The 16,084-nt window shown below is 36.5% G+C and overlaps 1 protein-coding gene across 8 annotated transcripts in view; it reads left to right on the top strand.

Annotated features, from left to right (window-relative positions):
• DMXL2 (Dmx like 2) overlaps window positions 1-12,561 on the top strand; it is a gene marked incomplete at both ends in the record, with an annotated part of 159,764 nt that extends 147,203 nt beyond the window's left edge. For 4 of the 8 annotated variants that reach the window (XM_082647540.1, XM_082647539.1, XM_082647536.1 and 1 more), the window contains 11 exons: window positions 507-624; window positions 5,096-5,182; window positions 5,267-5,388; window positions 6,527-6,665; window positions 7,326-7,386; window positions 7,520-7,647; window positions 8,202-8,279; window positions 9,073-9,164; window positions 9,870-9,922; window positions 11,235-11,452; window positions 12,179-12,561. In XM_082647540.1, the coding sequence (XP_082503666.1) occupies window positions 507-624; window positions 5,096-5,182; window positions 5,267-5,388; window positions 6,527-6,665; window positions 7,326-7,386; window positions 7,520-7,647; window positions 8,202-8,279; window positions 9,073-9,164; window positions 9,870-9,922; window positions 11,235-11,452; window positions 12,179-12,388 (1,306 nt within the window). Of the gene's footprint in view, window positions 1-506; window positions 634-3,915; window positions 3,979-5,095; window positions 5,183-5,266; window positions 5,389-6,526; window positions 6,666-7,325; window positions 7,387-7,519; window positions 7,648-8,201; window positions 8,280-9,072; window positions 9,165-9,869; window positions 9,923-11,234; window positions 11,453-12,178 lie in introns of those variants that run through there. The other 4 variants (XM_082647534.1, XM_082647537.1, XM_082647533.1 and 1 more) reach the window with 2 other exon arrangements.
• Between the last annotated feature and the right edge of the window lie 3,523 nt (window positions 12,562-16,084).

The following is a 16,084-nucleotide window of genomic DNA, read 5'->3' as shown; positions in this document are numbered from 1 at the left end:
CAACCTAAAGTATAATTTAAAAAGAGAATGATAAGGGCTTCCCTGGTGGCGCAGTGGTTGAGAGTCCACCTGCCGATGCAGGGGACACGGGTTCGTGCCCCGGTCCGGGAAGATCCCACATGCCACGGAGCGGCTGGGCCCATGAGCCATGGCCGCTGAGCCTGCGCATCCGGAGCCTGTGCTCCGCAATGGGAGAGGCCACAACAGTGAGAGGCCCGCGTACCGCAAAAAAAAAAAAAAAAGAAAGAAAGAGAATAATAAGAGATTCAATTGACTCTCAGCTCAACCTGTCCATTTAGAGAATCTGTAGAGAATTAATTACTAGATGAAGGAATGATCTGTAGAACTAAAAATTAAAAGTGAAATAAATTATAAAATTTTGTTGAGCTTAATGCTGTATCTTCTTTGCAATAATGGAGGTTTTAAAAAAATTATCTGCAAATAATGAAACATTTTCTATAGACTAAAATAGTGTGATATGTTGATTTTTTTTTTTTTTAAACTAGATCCCGGGATTCTTCTGCGCTTCCAGTCAAACGACTTTGGCATTTCCTTGTTAAACAAGAAGTACTTCAACAGACATTTATTAGATATATTTTCACTAAGAAAAGAAAGCAGAGTGAGGTATTTTAGAAAAAAATATTCTCTCTTTTAATTTTCATTTGTTTTCTTTAACGTTTCTAATGAAGCCAGCTTGATTTATTTGAAATTTACTTTTGGTTGGAACTTATTATCTTTCATACATCATAGGTAATAGTTTATCAAACTACAGAGAATTTTTTTTAAGATAAAAACGTACAATTTTTATTTCATAACAATGAAACAACATAGGTCTTTCGACAAATCCTGTATAGTCAGGTGAAAGTGGTTATGTCCTTTATAATATTTGCCTTTGGGCCTTTACATGTAATAAACATTGTGAGGGTTGGTTTGGGGAATTTAGTATATAAATGAGTATACTCTATGTTATGATTCTCTGAATATCATTTAAATGAAAATACAGCATAACCCTTTAAAAGCATTTTTATTTATTTAGCATTTAGAAATGAACAGCATAAACTGTAGAATAATTTTGTGAGACAGATTAAACTACAGAAACACCAAATATGAGATGAAGGAAGATTGATTGCATTTACAAAGTGAGGCAGAGATTCTACATTGCATGGTGATTTTTAAGCTAAACATAAGTTAATAATGTAATGCCATACAGGGTTCAAGAAGAATCATGAATTTGAGAGAGTCACACTTTAGAACTTAAAACGATCTCTTCATTATAAAATGAGGGGTACACAGATGTTTTATATATAAGCATTTCAGTCCATTTGGCTATTTAATGAGGTAATGAGCAGTTTGGAGAGTAGTGTTCAGAGTAGAGTGTCAGATGTGATTAAAGATTGGCAACAAAAGCTATGAGAAAAGAAAAATTAATTATATTTCACTTAGAAAAGTGAAAACCGAGAGGGACAGTCTATGTGGCTCAATTTCCCAAGGTTGCATATAGAACTGCTTCTCAAATGTTCTCCATACCTAGGGCAGCAGAACCGACCAGATTCGTTCTTTTCTTTCCACTACTCACCCACTTACCTGGATGGTCATTGTGGGCAGTCCTGTGAACAGTCATTTATTTTTTTCTGTAGATTTAAAAATTATGTACTTATGTGAGGAATTAGAGGAATGAACTGTAGAGATTCTTTTGTGTCTTATAAGCTTATTTGATAGGAAAAGACCCCAGTGGTATTGAAATTATTGATGTAGGGTTTTGTTAGGGGACTAAGAGCCAAATTCATTTCCTCTTTCATTTAATACATTGCTTACTGCATTTCCTATAGTGATACTGAGTTCTATAAAATAAGATATAGAAATCTAAGAAATAGATTTAAGATAAAAGATACTTGCTCACTTAGGGCTCTGTTATTCCCAGAAAGAGAGTTCATTGAAGGATCAATTTTCTGAGTTGTTAGTTCTTCAAATTACTAAACACAGTGATATGCTTTAATTATTCATAAGGTTTCTAGCAGTTTTGTTTTGTTAGCTTGTCAGAGCCTCAGAGTGCTATAGAAAGACTGGGTCTGGGTTGCTGGGACCCTCAGACTCTTGTCTTGCTCTTGAGGATCTGTTGTCTCCTTTCTCGTTTCCCTCTTCCTTAACCAAGTTTCTCCCCGATTCTGCCCCTTACCTCCCCTTCTTTATGCCCCTCCATTTCTGTGCTCTTGGGATCAGCAGCCCAAGCTGTGTGTTCTTTTCTATTTTTCTACCCGAAGAGGCTCTCCATGTACAGGGAGGTGGGACAGAGATAAACTGAACATTTCTTAAAATGCTGTGTAAGCGTTGGTTGGCTCCAGGAAGGGAAGTACATGGCTGGGAGTTTGGATGGAAGAATTTTTATCATGTACCCTTTTGTACCTTTGAATTTTAAATTATTGAATGAAATTAATATCTTGTTGCATGCAGTCCAATAAAACTTTCTGTTGATAATGGAAATTTATGTCTGTTCTGTACAGTATAGTAGTCACCAGCCACATGTGGTTATTGAGCACTTGAAGTGGGCTAATGTGACTGAGGAACTGAATTTTTTATTTTGTTTAATTTAAATTTAAAGCCATATGTGTTTAGTGGCTACTGTATTGAATAGCACATTATCTGCTGAAAAATGGTTTTCATTTACGAAAAAAAATTATGAAAACAATGTGAAAGCTCTTGAGGCAAAGTAAAATTGGTCACTTAGTTCAGAAATATGCAGAATTTATTAAAACTACCCATCTAATAAGAGTGTTTTATCTTTTTAGATTGTTAAATAGGATATTGGTGGTCAATAAATTTGGTAAATTCAGTGAATTGATTAATTAGCAAAACTGGCAAAATAATCCTAAGAATGCTAAAATTGGCTAATTTTTTAAAATTACCTAATAAAACTAAAATTCTGAGAAATGCTGAAATTTTAGGTGTATTCAGAAGAAGGTATTTTTACTGAGTATGTTAGAGAAGACTATTCCACAAAACAGCTTTTTGTGAAATGGATAAAATGTGGCAAACTTAGCCACTTGATTAAAGGCAAATAGGTTCTTCTGCAGTTTGGCTTTTGCTGAGTTGGCCCTTGCACACTTGTACCATTCCTTCAGTGTCAGCTGCAGCAGCCCTTGAGCAGTTGCACAAGGCATGGAGAATTGGGTCCTGTTGGCTGAAAGAGAAGCAGGCACTTCAGGAAGTATTGGTAGGAATATATTGCTCTGATCAAACCTTCAGAGGTTTCCACAGCACAGCAGAAATGATATTTCTGATTATAGCCATTCCTAATGGCCCTGTCATGAACCAGGAGCAAGTTATTTGTGTGATTTCTTTCCCATGCCTCATCTCATCAAACATTTACTTATAAGGAGAAAATCATAAGATTATGTATAGTGTAATGGTTGATGTGAATTTTAACCCTTGACTGTCTCTTCATGGATATATTCCTTATGAGTAAGAGTGAAATAATTATCAGTACTTTTAATCTGTGTTTAGAAAAAAATAGTTTTTATTTATTTGAAATAAACCCCTATAGGTTAGGAATCTATGTAGTAGAGGATACATCTGCTTATACAAGTAGGTTTTATTTGTAGAGACTAGAGTTTAAGTTAGAACTTCCAAGTTACATAACTGACATACAAATAATGAATTTTTATTTTGAAATTGCTTTTATATATGTAATACATTAATTTTGCCTGTTTTGCTTTGTGTTGTTTTTTCTGATGACATCACATTTTACTCAGTTTAATTTTTTTCTTGATGTGCTTTTAAATTTATTTTAAAGCTTGCAAATTCATTTTTACCATCTTTAAGTGATGGAGCAACCATTTCAGTTTGAAAACTTTCATTTCTTTTATAATTCCGTTTCATGCATGTGTTTTGTGTTTGTGACGGTGTGGTGGTGTTTAGTTTATAGAAGAACATGTGGAGCAGGTCAAACAAAACTGCATAGCAGAAGATTGCCACATCAAGGTAGTATTCCATGCTCTCGAATTTAGCTCATTCTTTAAAATTCAAGGAGCTAACCTCTCATCTCTGATACTAACCATGACCTGCCCAGCTGGCTAACTAGTCAGAGTGCTCACTGCTCCCACACACCTCACTGGCACAGGGTAGGAGATGCTCCACTGTGTCCAGCTTGATCTTTCTTGCCATTGGTTCTTCTCTTTCTTGCTTCCTTTTCGATCTTCAGTTCTGTCCCTTTTCCCCATCTGTTCTTAAACATGATTGTTTTATCTTGCCTCTTTCTTGATTCTGCCTCTTCTTTTCTCCCCATCACCTTCAACTCTGAGCATTACACCTTCCTCTCATCAATCTCCTTCATTACTTTTTTTTTTTAATTAAAAATATTTATTTATTTATGGCTGCATTGGGTCTTAGTTGCTGCGTGCGGGCTTTCTCTAGTCGCGGTGCGCAGGCTTCTCATTGTGGTGGCTTCTCTTGTTGCAGAGAACGGGCTCTAGGCACGCGGGCTTAGTAGTTGTGGCTTGCAGGCTCTAGAGCACAAGCTTAGTAGTTGTGGTGCACGGGCTTAGGTGCTCCACGGCGTGTGGGATCTTCCCGGACTGGGGCGTGAACCCGTGTCCCCTGCATTGGCAGGTGGATTCTTAACCACTGCGCCACCAGGGAAGCCCTCTTTCATTACTTTCTAACTGTTCTTGTATCCAACTTCTTATTCCTATCTCATCACCCTTATTTAAAAATATTTAACTTCTTATGTGACTCCTGTCTTTCTGATTGTGTCTTTTTCTCTCACATTCTTACTGCTGTATCTTTGTGCACTTTTGGAAGAGATAAGAGACATTACTGTTATAAATACTAATGAAAATTATGTTAGCTATCTTTTGTGACAGTTACTCAGTATCCTGTAATCACAATGGAAATTTTTGTAATTGGGGTGATTACAGGGCATCAGAGAATCTAAGCTAATTCCACAGCTAATTTTCAACACACTAAAATTACTGGTACTTCTTTTCTTGCTGCTGCTGCTACTGCTACATTTTCTTCTTCTTTTAAGTTTTGTGGGATGTACATATATCTGTATGGAGCTGTGCTGCGACAACTAAAACTGCTGACAAATGTCTTGTAGGTTGAAGCAGATCTGGGCTATCCAGGAGGAAAGGCAAAAATCATTCATAAGGAGTCAGATATGATCATGGCATTTTCTGTTAATAAGGTAAAATCTTCAGTAATTATAAAGAATGTAGTACTTTGTTTTAGTGAAATTGCTTAAATTATTGACTTTGCGTTTGCTTTACAGGCAAACTGTAATGAAATTGTTTTGGCTTCAACGCATGATGTACAAGAACTCGATATTACTTCTCTTCTGGCCTGTCAGTCATACATATGGATTGGAGAAGAATATGACAGAGAATCCAAAAGGTTTGCTTGCCTTATGTAATCAATTTTAAATGTAGTTTTCTTCAAAAAGAACCTATTAAGTGGTTATGCACTTGATTTCAGTTGTCTTGAAAACTATGTATTTCTTTGGTGAGGAGACAAACATAATTGGTTTAGCTGCCAATAAAGGGCTCTGCTTACATCAGTGTACAAATTACTCCTACTTCTTCCATTAGACCCTGAATTATTCATAATGTTTGAGTCAGAATAATCCCCGACACCAGAGCCTAATGCTAACAACTGCCACTTTGACATTTAACCCCAAAGAAATGTCAGAAGTTACACAATATTCAATAAATTCAGCTGATCTGGATAATTACCATAAAAAGCAGAATACACTAATATATTAATTAGACTGATTGATGAGTCACATCTACTGAGTAATTTTCAGTGTTTCTTCTTGATTATCTCTCTATAAGCACACCTATTTTTCAGATAAAAATGTAGCCAACTTTACTTTTCAGTAAAACTATGGACACTGCACCAAGAGTGCAGTAATGCTTTCCTATTTGGGGGTTTCTCCTCCATGTTTTCCGTCCCTCTTGCTTTTCTCCAGACTCTCGGAAATTTTATGTTCTGGGAGTGGTGCCATGATGGCCTCCCTCATTTCTGTTTCTGTCTCATTGGTATATAATACAACTAGGTTTCAGTCACACTTCAGAGTAGATGTAACCATGTAATATGATATGGCCCATCATAAAAATTACTTTAACACTTAATGTGATAATTAGCACCTAAGTTTAAGAAAACTTTTAACTCCAGTTTCTTTAAAATGTTTGAATTTTATAAATGGGGTCTCTGTACTTGAAGAGAACATACAGTCTTTTTCTATACAGGATAAAAAGAAAATCTGTGTTAAATACTTCAAACATTTGTTCTAATTTGTGCAGCAATAAAATTCTCCCGAACATTAGACTAAACTTATATTTTGCCTAAGGGGAAAAAGTTAACCAGTACTAAAACTGGTGATGATTAGGACTTGTACCTACGTTTTTATTATGGATATTGATACTTTTTTTAAAAAATAAAGACTGTCCTTCAGATAGATAAAAAGCTCTGTAATTGGAATATGTGTTGAGAAAATGGAACTGTCACAGTAACACATGAATGTTTTCCACAGTTCAGATGATATTGATTATCGTGGTTCCACTACAACTCTTTATCAACCCAGTGCAACATCCCATTCAGCAAGTCAGGTGCATCCATCTTCATCTCTGCCGTGGCTGGGCAGTGGACAGACTAGCATTGGAGCTAGTGTGGTATGTTATTTACTATTAGGTATGGTTTCTGGATATGGACTCGCTCAAAAATAGGTTGAAATCACTTTGACATAGGAATGATGCTGAAGATCAGAGGCAGTGACCAGTTAGTATACCATAATAACGATAGCTAGCATGCTGTGGGTTTCTTTATGTCAGGTGCATGCTTTTTCTTATAACAACACTAAGTGGTTTTCATTTTATAGATGAGCAAACTGAGAGGCACAAAGTGGTAAAGCAGAGCTAGAGAGGAATTCATGTCTACTCTAAGTGTTTGAAAAATGCCATCAATAACATTGTTGTTAGTCACTGTAGTTAAAGGGGTCCCATTCTCATGTTCTGCTCTGAAGAATCTGGAGATACTCCTGACTGTCCTTAGGGAGGGGCACTTGGAGGAGAGCTCCCTTTACAACTAGATGAAGCAGCTTGGTATCTTCACAGTCCACACAGACCAGGGCACGCCAGTAAGTGACTGTGCTTTCCCAGACTGTTAGACAAGCGCCGTATATTTAGTGGGTCAGAAAATCCACAACAGGGTTTATTTTAGTAATAATCCAGTGTAAGAGAATAACTGTTATCAGAATTAGAGTTGGCCTGAATCATATCCTTCCTTATGTCTTCTGTGATGCAAAAGAAATTCATTTTTATCTTCTTTTAAAGCTTATGAAAAGGAATCTACATAATGTTAAGAGAATGACCTCCCACCCAGTCCATCAATACTGTGAGTATTTTATTTATGATCAAAGGACTGCAAGTGATCTCTATCATTTTGAAGTTGGCTTATAGAATGGGAAATGTTGGAACTCTTTCTTCAGCTTTGTTTCTTATTTTTTGCTTTTCCTTTTGCGTCTCAGATCTTACAGGTGCTCAGGATGGCAGTGTACGAATGTTTGAATGGACAAGACCTCAGCAGCTTGTCTGTTTCCGCCAAGCTGGCAATGCAAGAGTTACCAGATTATATTTCAATTCACAAGGCAACAAGGTTAGTTCCTGGGGGTTACTGCTAAACTTGTCCGAAAAGAACTGCAGATATTTATGAGTAAATAGCTAGTAAAACTAGACTTAAAAACAAATTCAGTCGCTCTGGATTTGAGTTGAGCAGGCAGTCTGATGGTGTCTGTTTATATAGCCCCTTGGCTCTCAAGAAAAGCATAAATCCACAGAATTTTGTGTGGATTAATTAATCATCTACTTACAGATACTACGTATTCTGTGAGGGTAAAGAATTCTGTTTCTGTTGAGTGCATTGATGGTGCCTGTGTGCAGAGTCAGGCACCTAAGAGCAACCTTCCAATTTCTTACTAAGTTCTGCTACAGATGTTTGGAGGAAAACAGTGAAATAGGCATGGAAAAGAATTTAAAAGGTGGCAGGTTATTTACAGTACTTGGGCTTTCTTGAGAACTACAGCAGCAGGAGCATAGGTATAGGCAGAATGTTGGTTAAGTGGGGACTGAGTGACTCTCCATTTCATAAATGATTTTACCTTCGATATGGCTACTCAGAAGCTGTGTTTAATATTTACGCCATTCTTACAGTGTGGTGTCGCAGACGGAGAGGGTTTTCTGAGTATCTGGCAAGTAAACCAAACTGCATCAAATCCCAAACCTTACATGGTAAGTATCACTCAGCATTCGCAGAGCACATATGGAGGCCACTTTGTTTGTGAAGTGTTTGTTTCAGACAGCGAGTCCCATTGGTGGATCTGTTGGGAAAGGGACCACTCTGTCCAGCAGCCACGGCCCAGCACCATCATTGCCCTAGTTTTAGACTGAAATGACTAAAACGCAAAAAACTTGCTTTTCACAGCTTGAAGGGTGACCATTATATTTGAAATTTTTAGGGGCCTTCTCTGTGTGTGGTCTTATTCAGGATACATTTTTATTACACTTTTATCTGTTTTGAAATCTCTGACTTCTTAGTGATAGAGTTTTATAGTGATTCGTTTTAGGTACTGTATTAAGAACCAGACAGGTTCCATGTATGCCAGTTTGCTCCAGAATGTTTCTTATTAGATTATAAAATAACCAATCCCAATAGGCCACTTCATCCATTAATCCAAATCATGTTAGAACACGTGGTGATGCAGAAAAGCATGTCTGCACTTGGAGGGTCGGGGGCACGGTGACGCTGGAAGGTTAAGTTCATGTACTTCGTGTTTTATTCCTTTGTTACATAATCTTTAATTCCATGTTTCTGCCAACTCTTCCAGTTTTAAAAAATTATTGGGTATTAGCCAAGTAACATGCATATGACAGCTAATCCTCTTATCACTTATTCTTTATTCTAGATTTTAAAAAGTGTTCTTAGGTCATGCATGTAGTATATGATTAGCAGAGCTGGGTGTGTGTACTGTACCACATTTTACTGGATTTTGAGATAACATCAGCTTGCACTTTGTTCCCATAGAGTTGGCAGTGCCACAGTAAAGCCACAAGTGACTTTGCATTTGTTACCTCTTCAAGTCTAGTTGCCACATCTGGACAGTCCAATGACAATAGGTAGGTTAACAGAGATGCAAAAAAGAAATAAGCATATTTTAGGCAGAAAGGTATTCTTGCTAGAAAGTATGGATTTCTGTTTAGTCAGGTTTTTCCACCTCAGGAATACAAAAACTTTGTTACATAATTCTTCAAGTAGTTTTCCTTACCAAAAAGAGAAAGACCAGAATTACTCCTAATGTAATCTACTAAAAAGTATGTGGAATTTTTATGTTAAAGCTATTTTTTTTATTGCTGTTAATACTGTCAAGTTTTTGAGGCTCTGTAGCCATCATTCTCAACATTTTCTTTGCCTCAGATTGTTTTCATTGGCAACATGTGCCCATGAATAACACCTCTCATTTCCCTGCAGTGTTTACCCCCAAGGATATAGAAGCATCTCTTCTACTCAGGAAATCATGTCTCATTTTCCGTGGAGTGATAATGGAAAAGAGATAGGGCCGGGGGATGAGATGGAGCAGAGTCAGGTGGGACCATGTGAGACAGACCCTGTAGTTTGAAAATGATAAACTCTTGGAAGAGATATATCCCCAGTCCCAACCTCTACCCTCATCCTAGTTGAGAATCACTGCTTTATAAATGTGAGTGAACAAAACAACATAAGATTCAATCAGTAAAAATATTTGATGTAAAGACACAGTTTATCCCAGTGATGACTTAGAACAATTTGTTTATGATGTGTTTTTGTTATTGTTTCTTTATTAGAAATGTATGCCTCTGGGACACATTGATATCACCCGGAAACAGCCTCATTCATGGTAAGTGAGCTAAGTCTTTGATTTTCAGTACACTGTGAAAGAATGCTTTCCTGGTTTTATTTTAACCAGTAAATCCAGTGCGTGTTTATTCACGGGTTAAAAATGGAGATAGAGTGAATAAAATTCTAAAAGTTAACTAGAATATCTGGCTACCTTGCTGAGGTAAATATATATGGTCACAGAAACCCAGCTAGCCTAGAATAATCTTTGTGTTGTATTCCATTCAGAAAATATGGTATGGAGAGTGGCACTACTAACAAGGCTGCTGAAGAAATCAGTTGCAAAGTATTCCTTGAGCTCAACAGAAATGAGGTGGTATTTCAGAGAATTAAATCTGACTGTAAACTAAAAGTCAGCCTTATGATTAGAAATCTGAATAATGCCGTTTAAACATTATTCCTTTTAAGACAGTGTCTTCCACATCGCTGTCCTAAAGATCACTCTTTCACATAATGCCACCAAGTGCTCAAAGCTCTAGTAAGTTTGGGTTAAACATAGCTAGGAGGACTTTGTTACAAAAAAAACAAAAAAAACCAAAACAGATTTGAGTCTTTTACTATGCTGACGTGTATTTTGAAAGGTGTAGTTATTTCCCAGTTTTGATTGCAAAATTCTTTGTTTTTGGCGAATAATTATTAACATCTCTTAAAGATTTGCCATATATTAGTTTAAGGTGTTAATCACATTAGAATGCAGAGAGTCCTGGGAAGGTTAACTCCTTAACTTGGGGCTGGTAATTTTCACACTAGTGTAGTTTCATTTACTTAGCTGAGAAAGACTTTAAAAATATATATATTTTATTGAAGTATAGTTGATTTACAATGCTGTGTTAATTTCTGCTTTATAGCAAAGTGATTCAGTTATACATATATTCTTTTTCATATTCTTTTCCATTATGGTTTATCTCAGGATATTAAATATATTTCCCTGTGAAGAACTTTTGATGAGGTTTTATGTATGGGCAGGAACTGGGAAAGGGTAAATACTTGTTATTGGTGGGTATTAATGAAGACATTGAGTATCATTGAGAAACTTGTTCTCCTCTGCACTTTTGCTTCTACATTCTTATGAGACAGTATAACTTAGTTTGGGCATAAAGTTTAAACTTCCTGTGTATATGGGTGTGTGTTTTCATACTGAGATTATGTATGTTTTTTTCTGTTATTGCTTGCCATCTTCTTTGATCATGATTATAGAAATTAGAAGGGAAAATGTGACAGTAATTTCTGTATTACTTAAATGTGCATTTAAATATTACCAGAAGTGCTAAGGTAGACATCATTTGGGAAAGGCTCTTGATGTTTTTCTTCAGGTTTCACATGCCATGATCATGGTGCCACGGTACTTCAGTACGCGCCAAAACAGCAACTCCTAATATCTGGGGGCAGGAAAGGCTACATCTGCATTTTTGACATCAGGCAGAGACAGCTAATTCACACATTCCAGGCACATGACTCTGCAGTTAAGGCGCTGGCTCTTGATCCCTGTGAGGAATATTTTACTACAGGTTCAGCAGAAGGTAACATAAAGGTGAGTCAGTACAAGAGGCTGGAATGTGCTAAATATTATCTTTACCTGCTGTCAGGATTGATCGGGGAGGGGGAACCAGACCAAAAAACTCACCACCCTCTTCGTGCAAATATTGCTTCCTCCCTTACTTCTGTGTGGTTCTTTCTAAATTGTTAGGATCTAGAAAACCAGATAATCAATCTCAGTATACTCTCAGGTCATTAAAAAGCTTTAAAGAACTCTCTTTGAGAAGTGTATGAGTTTTTAATTAATGCATTGAGTTTTTGATGACATGAATTTGGTTTCTCACATCATCCCCCTCCCCTCTTCCCACCCCTGCCTCCAGTACCTGACTCTGTTTTGTACAGTTGAGGTCTCCAAAGAAGCCTTTTATATTGTCCCAGGACCTAACTTAGCGTTAGGAATGTATTTAACTGAATTAACTGAAATATTTAATTGAATTAGAGATGAGGTATATATGGTTAATATGAAACAAGAGGATGTGAAGAGAGGAATTTGAAAGAAGGTACAGGGAAGTGTAAGGATGGTAAATGAGCCCTGTGAATGGTATTATTTCCAATTAGGTAAACTGTTAGAAAAGAGGTAGTGGACAGGAAAGTTGGGCTTTAATGAGATCAGTTGGGCTGGGAGAACAGAGGTGAAGGCCACGTTTTTAAAAGTTTTTCGTCTCTTTATCTATTTTTTAAATGACTTACACTTTATGTTTTCACTTTTTCTTTAAACTAGGTTTGGAGGTTGACAGGCCATGGCCTACTTCATTCATTTAAAAATGAACACGCTAAACAGTCCATATTCAGAAACCTTGGGGCTGGAGTCATGCAGATCGACATCACCCAGGGCAACCGCATCTTCTCCTGTGGGGCAGATGGGACGCTGAAGACGAGGGTTTTGCCCAGTGCTTTTAACATCCCTCATAGCATTCGTGACATTCTATAGACTTAAGATTGGGGCTTTATTTTTATAAACATTTCAATTAAAAAACACACTGCAGAAATTATTAGGCATTTCTGCTTTCCAAGCAGTTGTTAACCCATTGAAAACAATACAGAGAATCTCTGTGTAGAATTTGAATCTGATCCAAGCTGAGTTTTAGGCTGAGTTTTGCGTATATGGGCTGGTAGAATGACTGTGCATGTGTACCTTTTATCATGCCGACATACTTAAATAAAACAAAACCTAGTACTGTATGAAGGGTAGCTATTCTTTACAGCATTTAGCAAACCTGATTCAGAAAACATTTGAGGTTAGAAGTTAGCATATAAGTAAGTTAGTTATAATAATGAGAAGGACCTTTACACCAAATCAAGGAAGAAAATGTTGCTGTTTCAGGTTTTTCTTCCTATTCTTACCACTGATTGAAGCATGCCTGCAGTCTCCTTTGTTGAATGAGGAATAGTCATAAGGAGTTAGAAGCTTCAGGACACCAGAAACACACTGTAAGCAGCGTGTAAGCACACTTTGAAGCAGCGCATAGTGACTAGTTCTCTGCTGTGAGAGGTCGTTCCCATTCTTTCCTGCTGAATATTTTTCCTGTTAGTGTTTATACTGATCTAGTACTGTAATTTGCAAATGAGTGCAAATTTAAATGCAATGTTTTCCTCACAATTTGCACATTCACGTTTTTTGGACTGCTAGATTTTCTATTTAAATATTTGCCTTCATGTTAGGAATGTAAAATGTGGACATGACATATTGGTAGTTAACCAAAACATACCAAGTTAGTACTTCTTTTTTAGTCCAGTTTAGTACTTTTTCTTTTCATGTATTCAAGGTTAAACACCCACAATATTTTAAGGCTATGTTGAACCTACACCAGTAGAGCATTTCATATCATAATTAAAATGAATGTTAGGCTTTCTGTGGCCAGTTAATAGTTGATGAGATTGGTGATATTATTTATTACCACAGCCTATTGTATAAACTATGCAGAGTTAAATATTATTTGCTTGAAAAGTGTTAGCCAGTGTTGTCATATTTTGATGTACTTCTTGGTTATGACCAAAAATATGTTCTTGAAATATTGAAACCAATGTCTGTGTTTAAATGTTTACCAGCAAATTGTCTCATCACGTTAATGAGAATGTTTAATGCCTGTGCAGTATATAGTAAAATATAATGGCATAAGAGCACCTTTCTCTGAAGGCAATGTGATGTTTGGGCTGTGAAATACATATGTAAAAGAAAAATAAATGTTATTTGTTAGAGTTTTACCTCAGTTTGGTCTGGCATTCTTTGATAATATTTTTAACAGTTGAGATAATTTTAACTTTGATAAAATGCTTAACTGTGAGAGAATTCTTAAGGTATTAGGCAGTTCATTCATTTACTCAAATATTTGAGTGCCTTCTGTATCAGAAGCCCTTCAAGGAAACGGGATACAGGGGTGACCAGACAGAAGGTACACAATGTTGGGATTTAGCTGGGTAAGAACTAACTAACTCCACTGTACCTTCTTGTTTATTGAACTGAGAGTGGATTTTGGCACCCACACTGGTGAAGGAGCTGAGCTGGGAATGGTGCTTATGTGGAATGGTGAAGAAAAGAGGAGGAGGGAGGATGCCTGAATACATAGGAACACAAGTTAGACAAAAATTGTAAATATATACACTTACCACAGCTCTGTATACAGTAATCTATAGATGTGGCATTCTCTCCATCATTCTATGTAATAATACAACCTACAAAAAAGGGGTATAGAAAAAGCATTTCTAAGAATTTCATAGCAATAAATGCCTACATCAAGAAGCAAACAAACAAAAAAATCTCAAATAAACAACCTAACTTTACACCTTAAGAAAGTAGAAAAAAAGAACAAATGAAGCCTCAAGTTAATAGAAGAAAGGAAATAATCAGAAGAGAAATAGATGAAATAGGGACTAAAAAGACAGTAGAGAAGATCAATGAAACTAAAACCTGGCTCTTTCAAAATATAAATAAAATACAACAAAACTTTAGCTAGACTCATCAGAAAAAAAAATGTCTCAAAATCAGAAATAAAAGAGAAGTTACAACTGGTAACAGAATTACAAAGGAACAAAAGAGACCACTAAGAAAAATTAGACATCCTAGAAGAAATGGAGAAATTCCTAGAAACATTCAACCTACAAAGACTGAATTATGATGAACTAGGAAATGTGAACAGACCAATTACTAGAAACAAGGTTGAATCAATTATCAGAAACCTCACAACAAACCAGAACCTATGGCCAGATGGCTTCATGGGTGAATTCCACCAAATATCCAAGGAAGAATTAATAGCAATTTCTTAAACTCTTGCAAAAAATAAGAAGGAACTCTCCCAAACTCATTTTATGAGGACAGCATTATTACCCTGATACCAAAACCAGACAAGGATGTCAAAGAAAAAGAAAATTAAAGGGATATTAAAAGGTCAATATCCCTAATGAACTTACTTGCAAAAATCCTCAACAAAATGTTAACAAACTGAATTCAACAATACATTAAAGGATCGTACAACATGATCAGGTAGAATCTACTTCAGGAATGCAAGGATTGTTCAACATCCACAAATCAGTCAATGTGATATAGCACATTGACAAAATAAAGGATAAAAACCATATGATCATCTCAATAGATACAGAAAAATCATTTAACAAAATTCAACATCCATTTATGATAAAAACTCCCAACATAGTGGGTATGGAGGAAATGAACCTCAACATAATAAAGACCATATATGAGGAATACTCAGTGACTCCTCTCCCAGCATGAGCACTGTGATCCCACCTACCTTATACTGAAGCTCAGAAATGGATCTAGGGGCATCTACTCCAACAACTAGGGAGCAGACCCTGCTCCCAACAGGGCTGTGATAACCACAGAGGAAAGAGGAGTCCCTGCTCAATAGCCAGTGCAGTCTCTGGTCATCACAACAGCAGTCTCACCCCCTATCAAGGGGATAACAGCCAGCACACACTGAGGAAAGACATGGCAGGCATCCATACTAAAAACAGCCCTCACACCAAAAATATTAAACTCACACAGGCTACACAGGGATGCTCCCACAAATAACAGCCCTTCAAGACTACAGTAGATAACTTTCTCCTAAAGTCATAGAGTCAGAGAAAGAGATACAAAATGAAGAAGCAGAGGAACCATTCCCAATTAAAAGATCAAGAGAATTTCTGTGAAAGAACAAACAATTAAACAGATATTTTCAGTCTAATAGACATCAAGTTCAAAAAGGAGATAATGAAAATACTCAAGGAGGGAGTTCCCTGGTGGTCTAGTTGTTAGGATTTGGCACTTTCACTGCCATGGCCCAGGTTCAATCCCTGGTTGGGGAACTGAGATTCCACAAACCTTGTGGCGTGGCCAAAATAAAAACTAAATAAAAAAAAAAGGAATTAAGAAAGGCTATTGATAGAAATGCAGATTACTGTAAAAAGGAACTAGAAACTATAAAGAACTAACAAGAAAAATAAGAAAACTCATTTGCTGAAATGAAAGCTGAGCTAAAGGCAATGAATAGCAGATTGAATAATGCAGAAGAACAAATAAGTAATCTGGAAGATAGAATAATGGAAACCAACCAATCAGAACAGCAGAAATAAAGACAAAAGAAAAAAAATGAAAGCAATGTAAGAGACCTATGGGATAACAGAAAGTGTG

Source organism: Grampus griseus, assembly GCF_964374135.1.
Source record: "Grampus griseus genome assembly, chromosome: 2".
Taxonomy (NCBI): domain Eukaryota; kingdom Metazoa; phylum Chordata; class Mammalia; order Artiodactyla; family Delphinidae; genus Grampus; species Grampus griseus.
The sequence above is the reverse complement of the archived record's forward strand: the minus strand, read 5'-3'. Positions and strand labels throughout refer to the sequence as shown.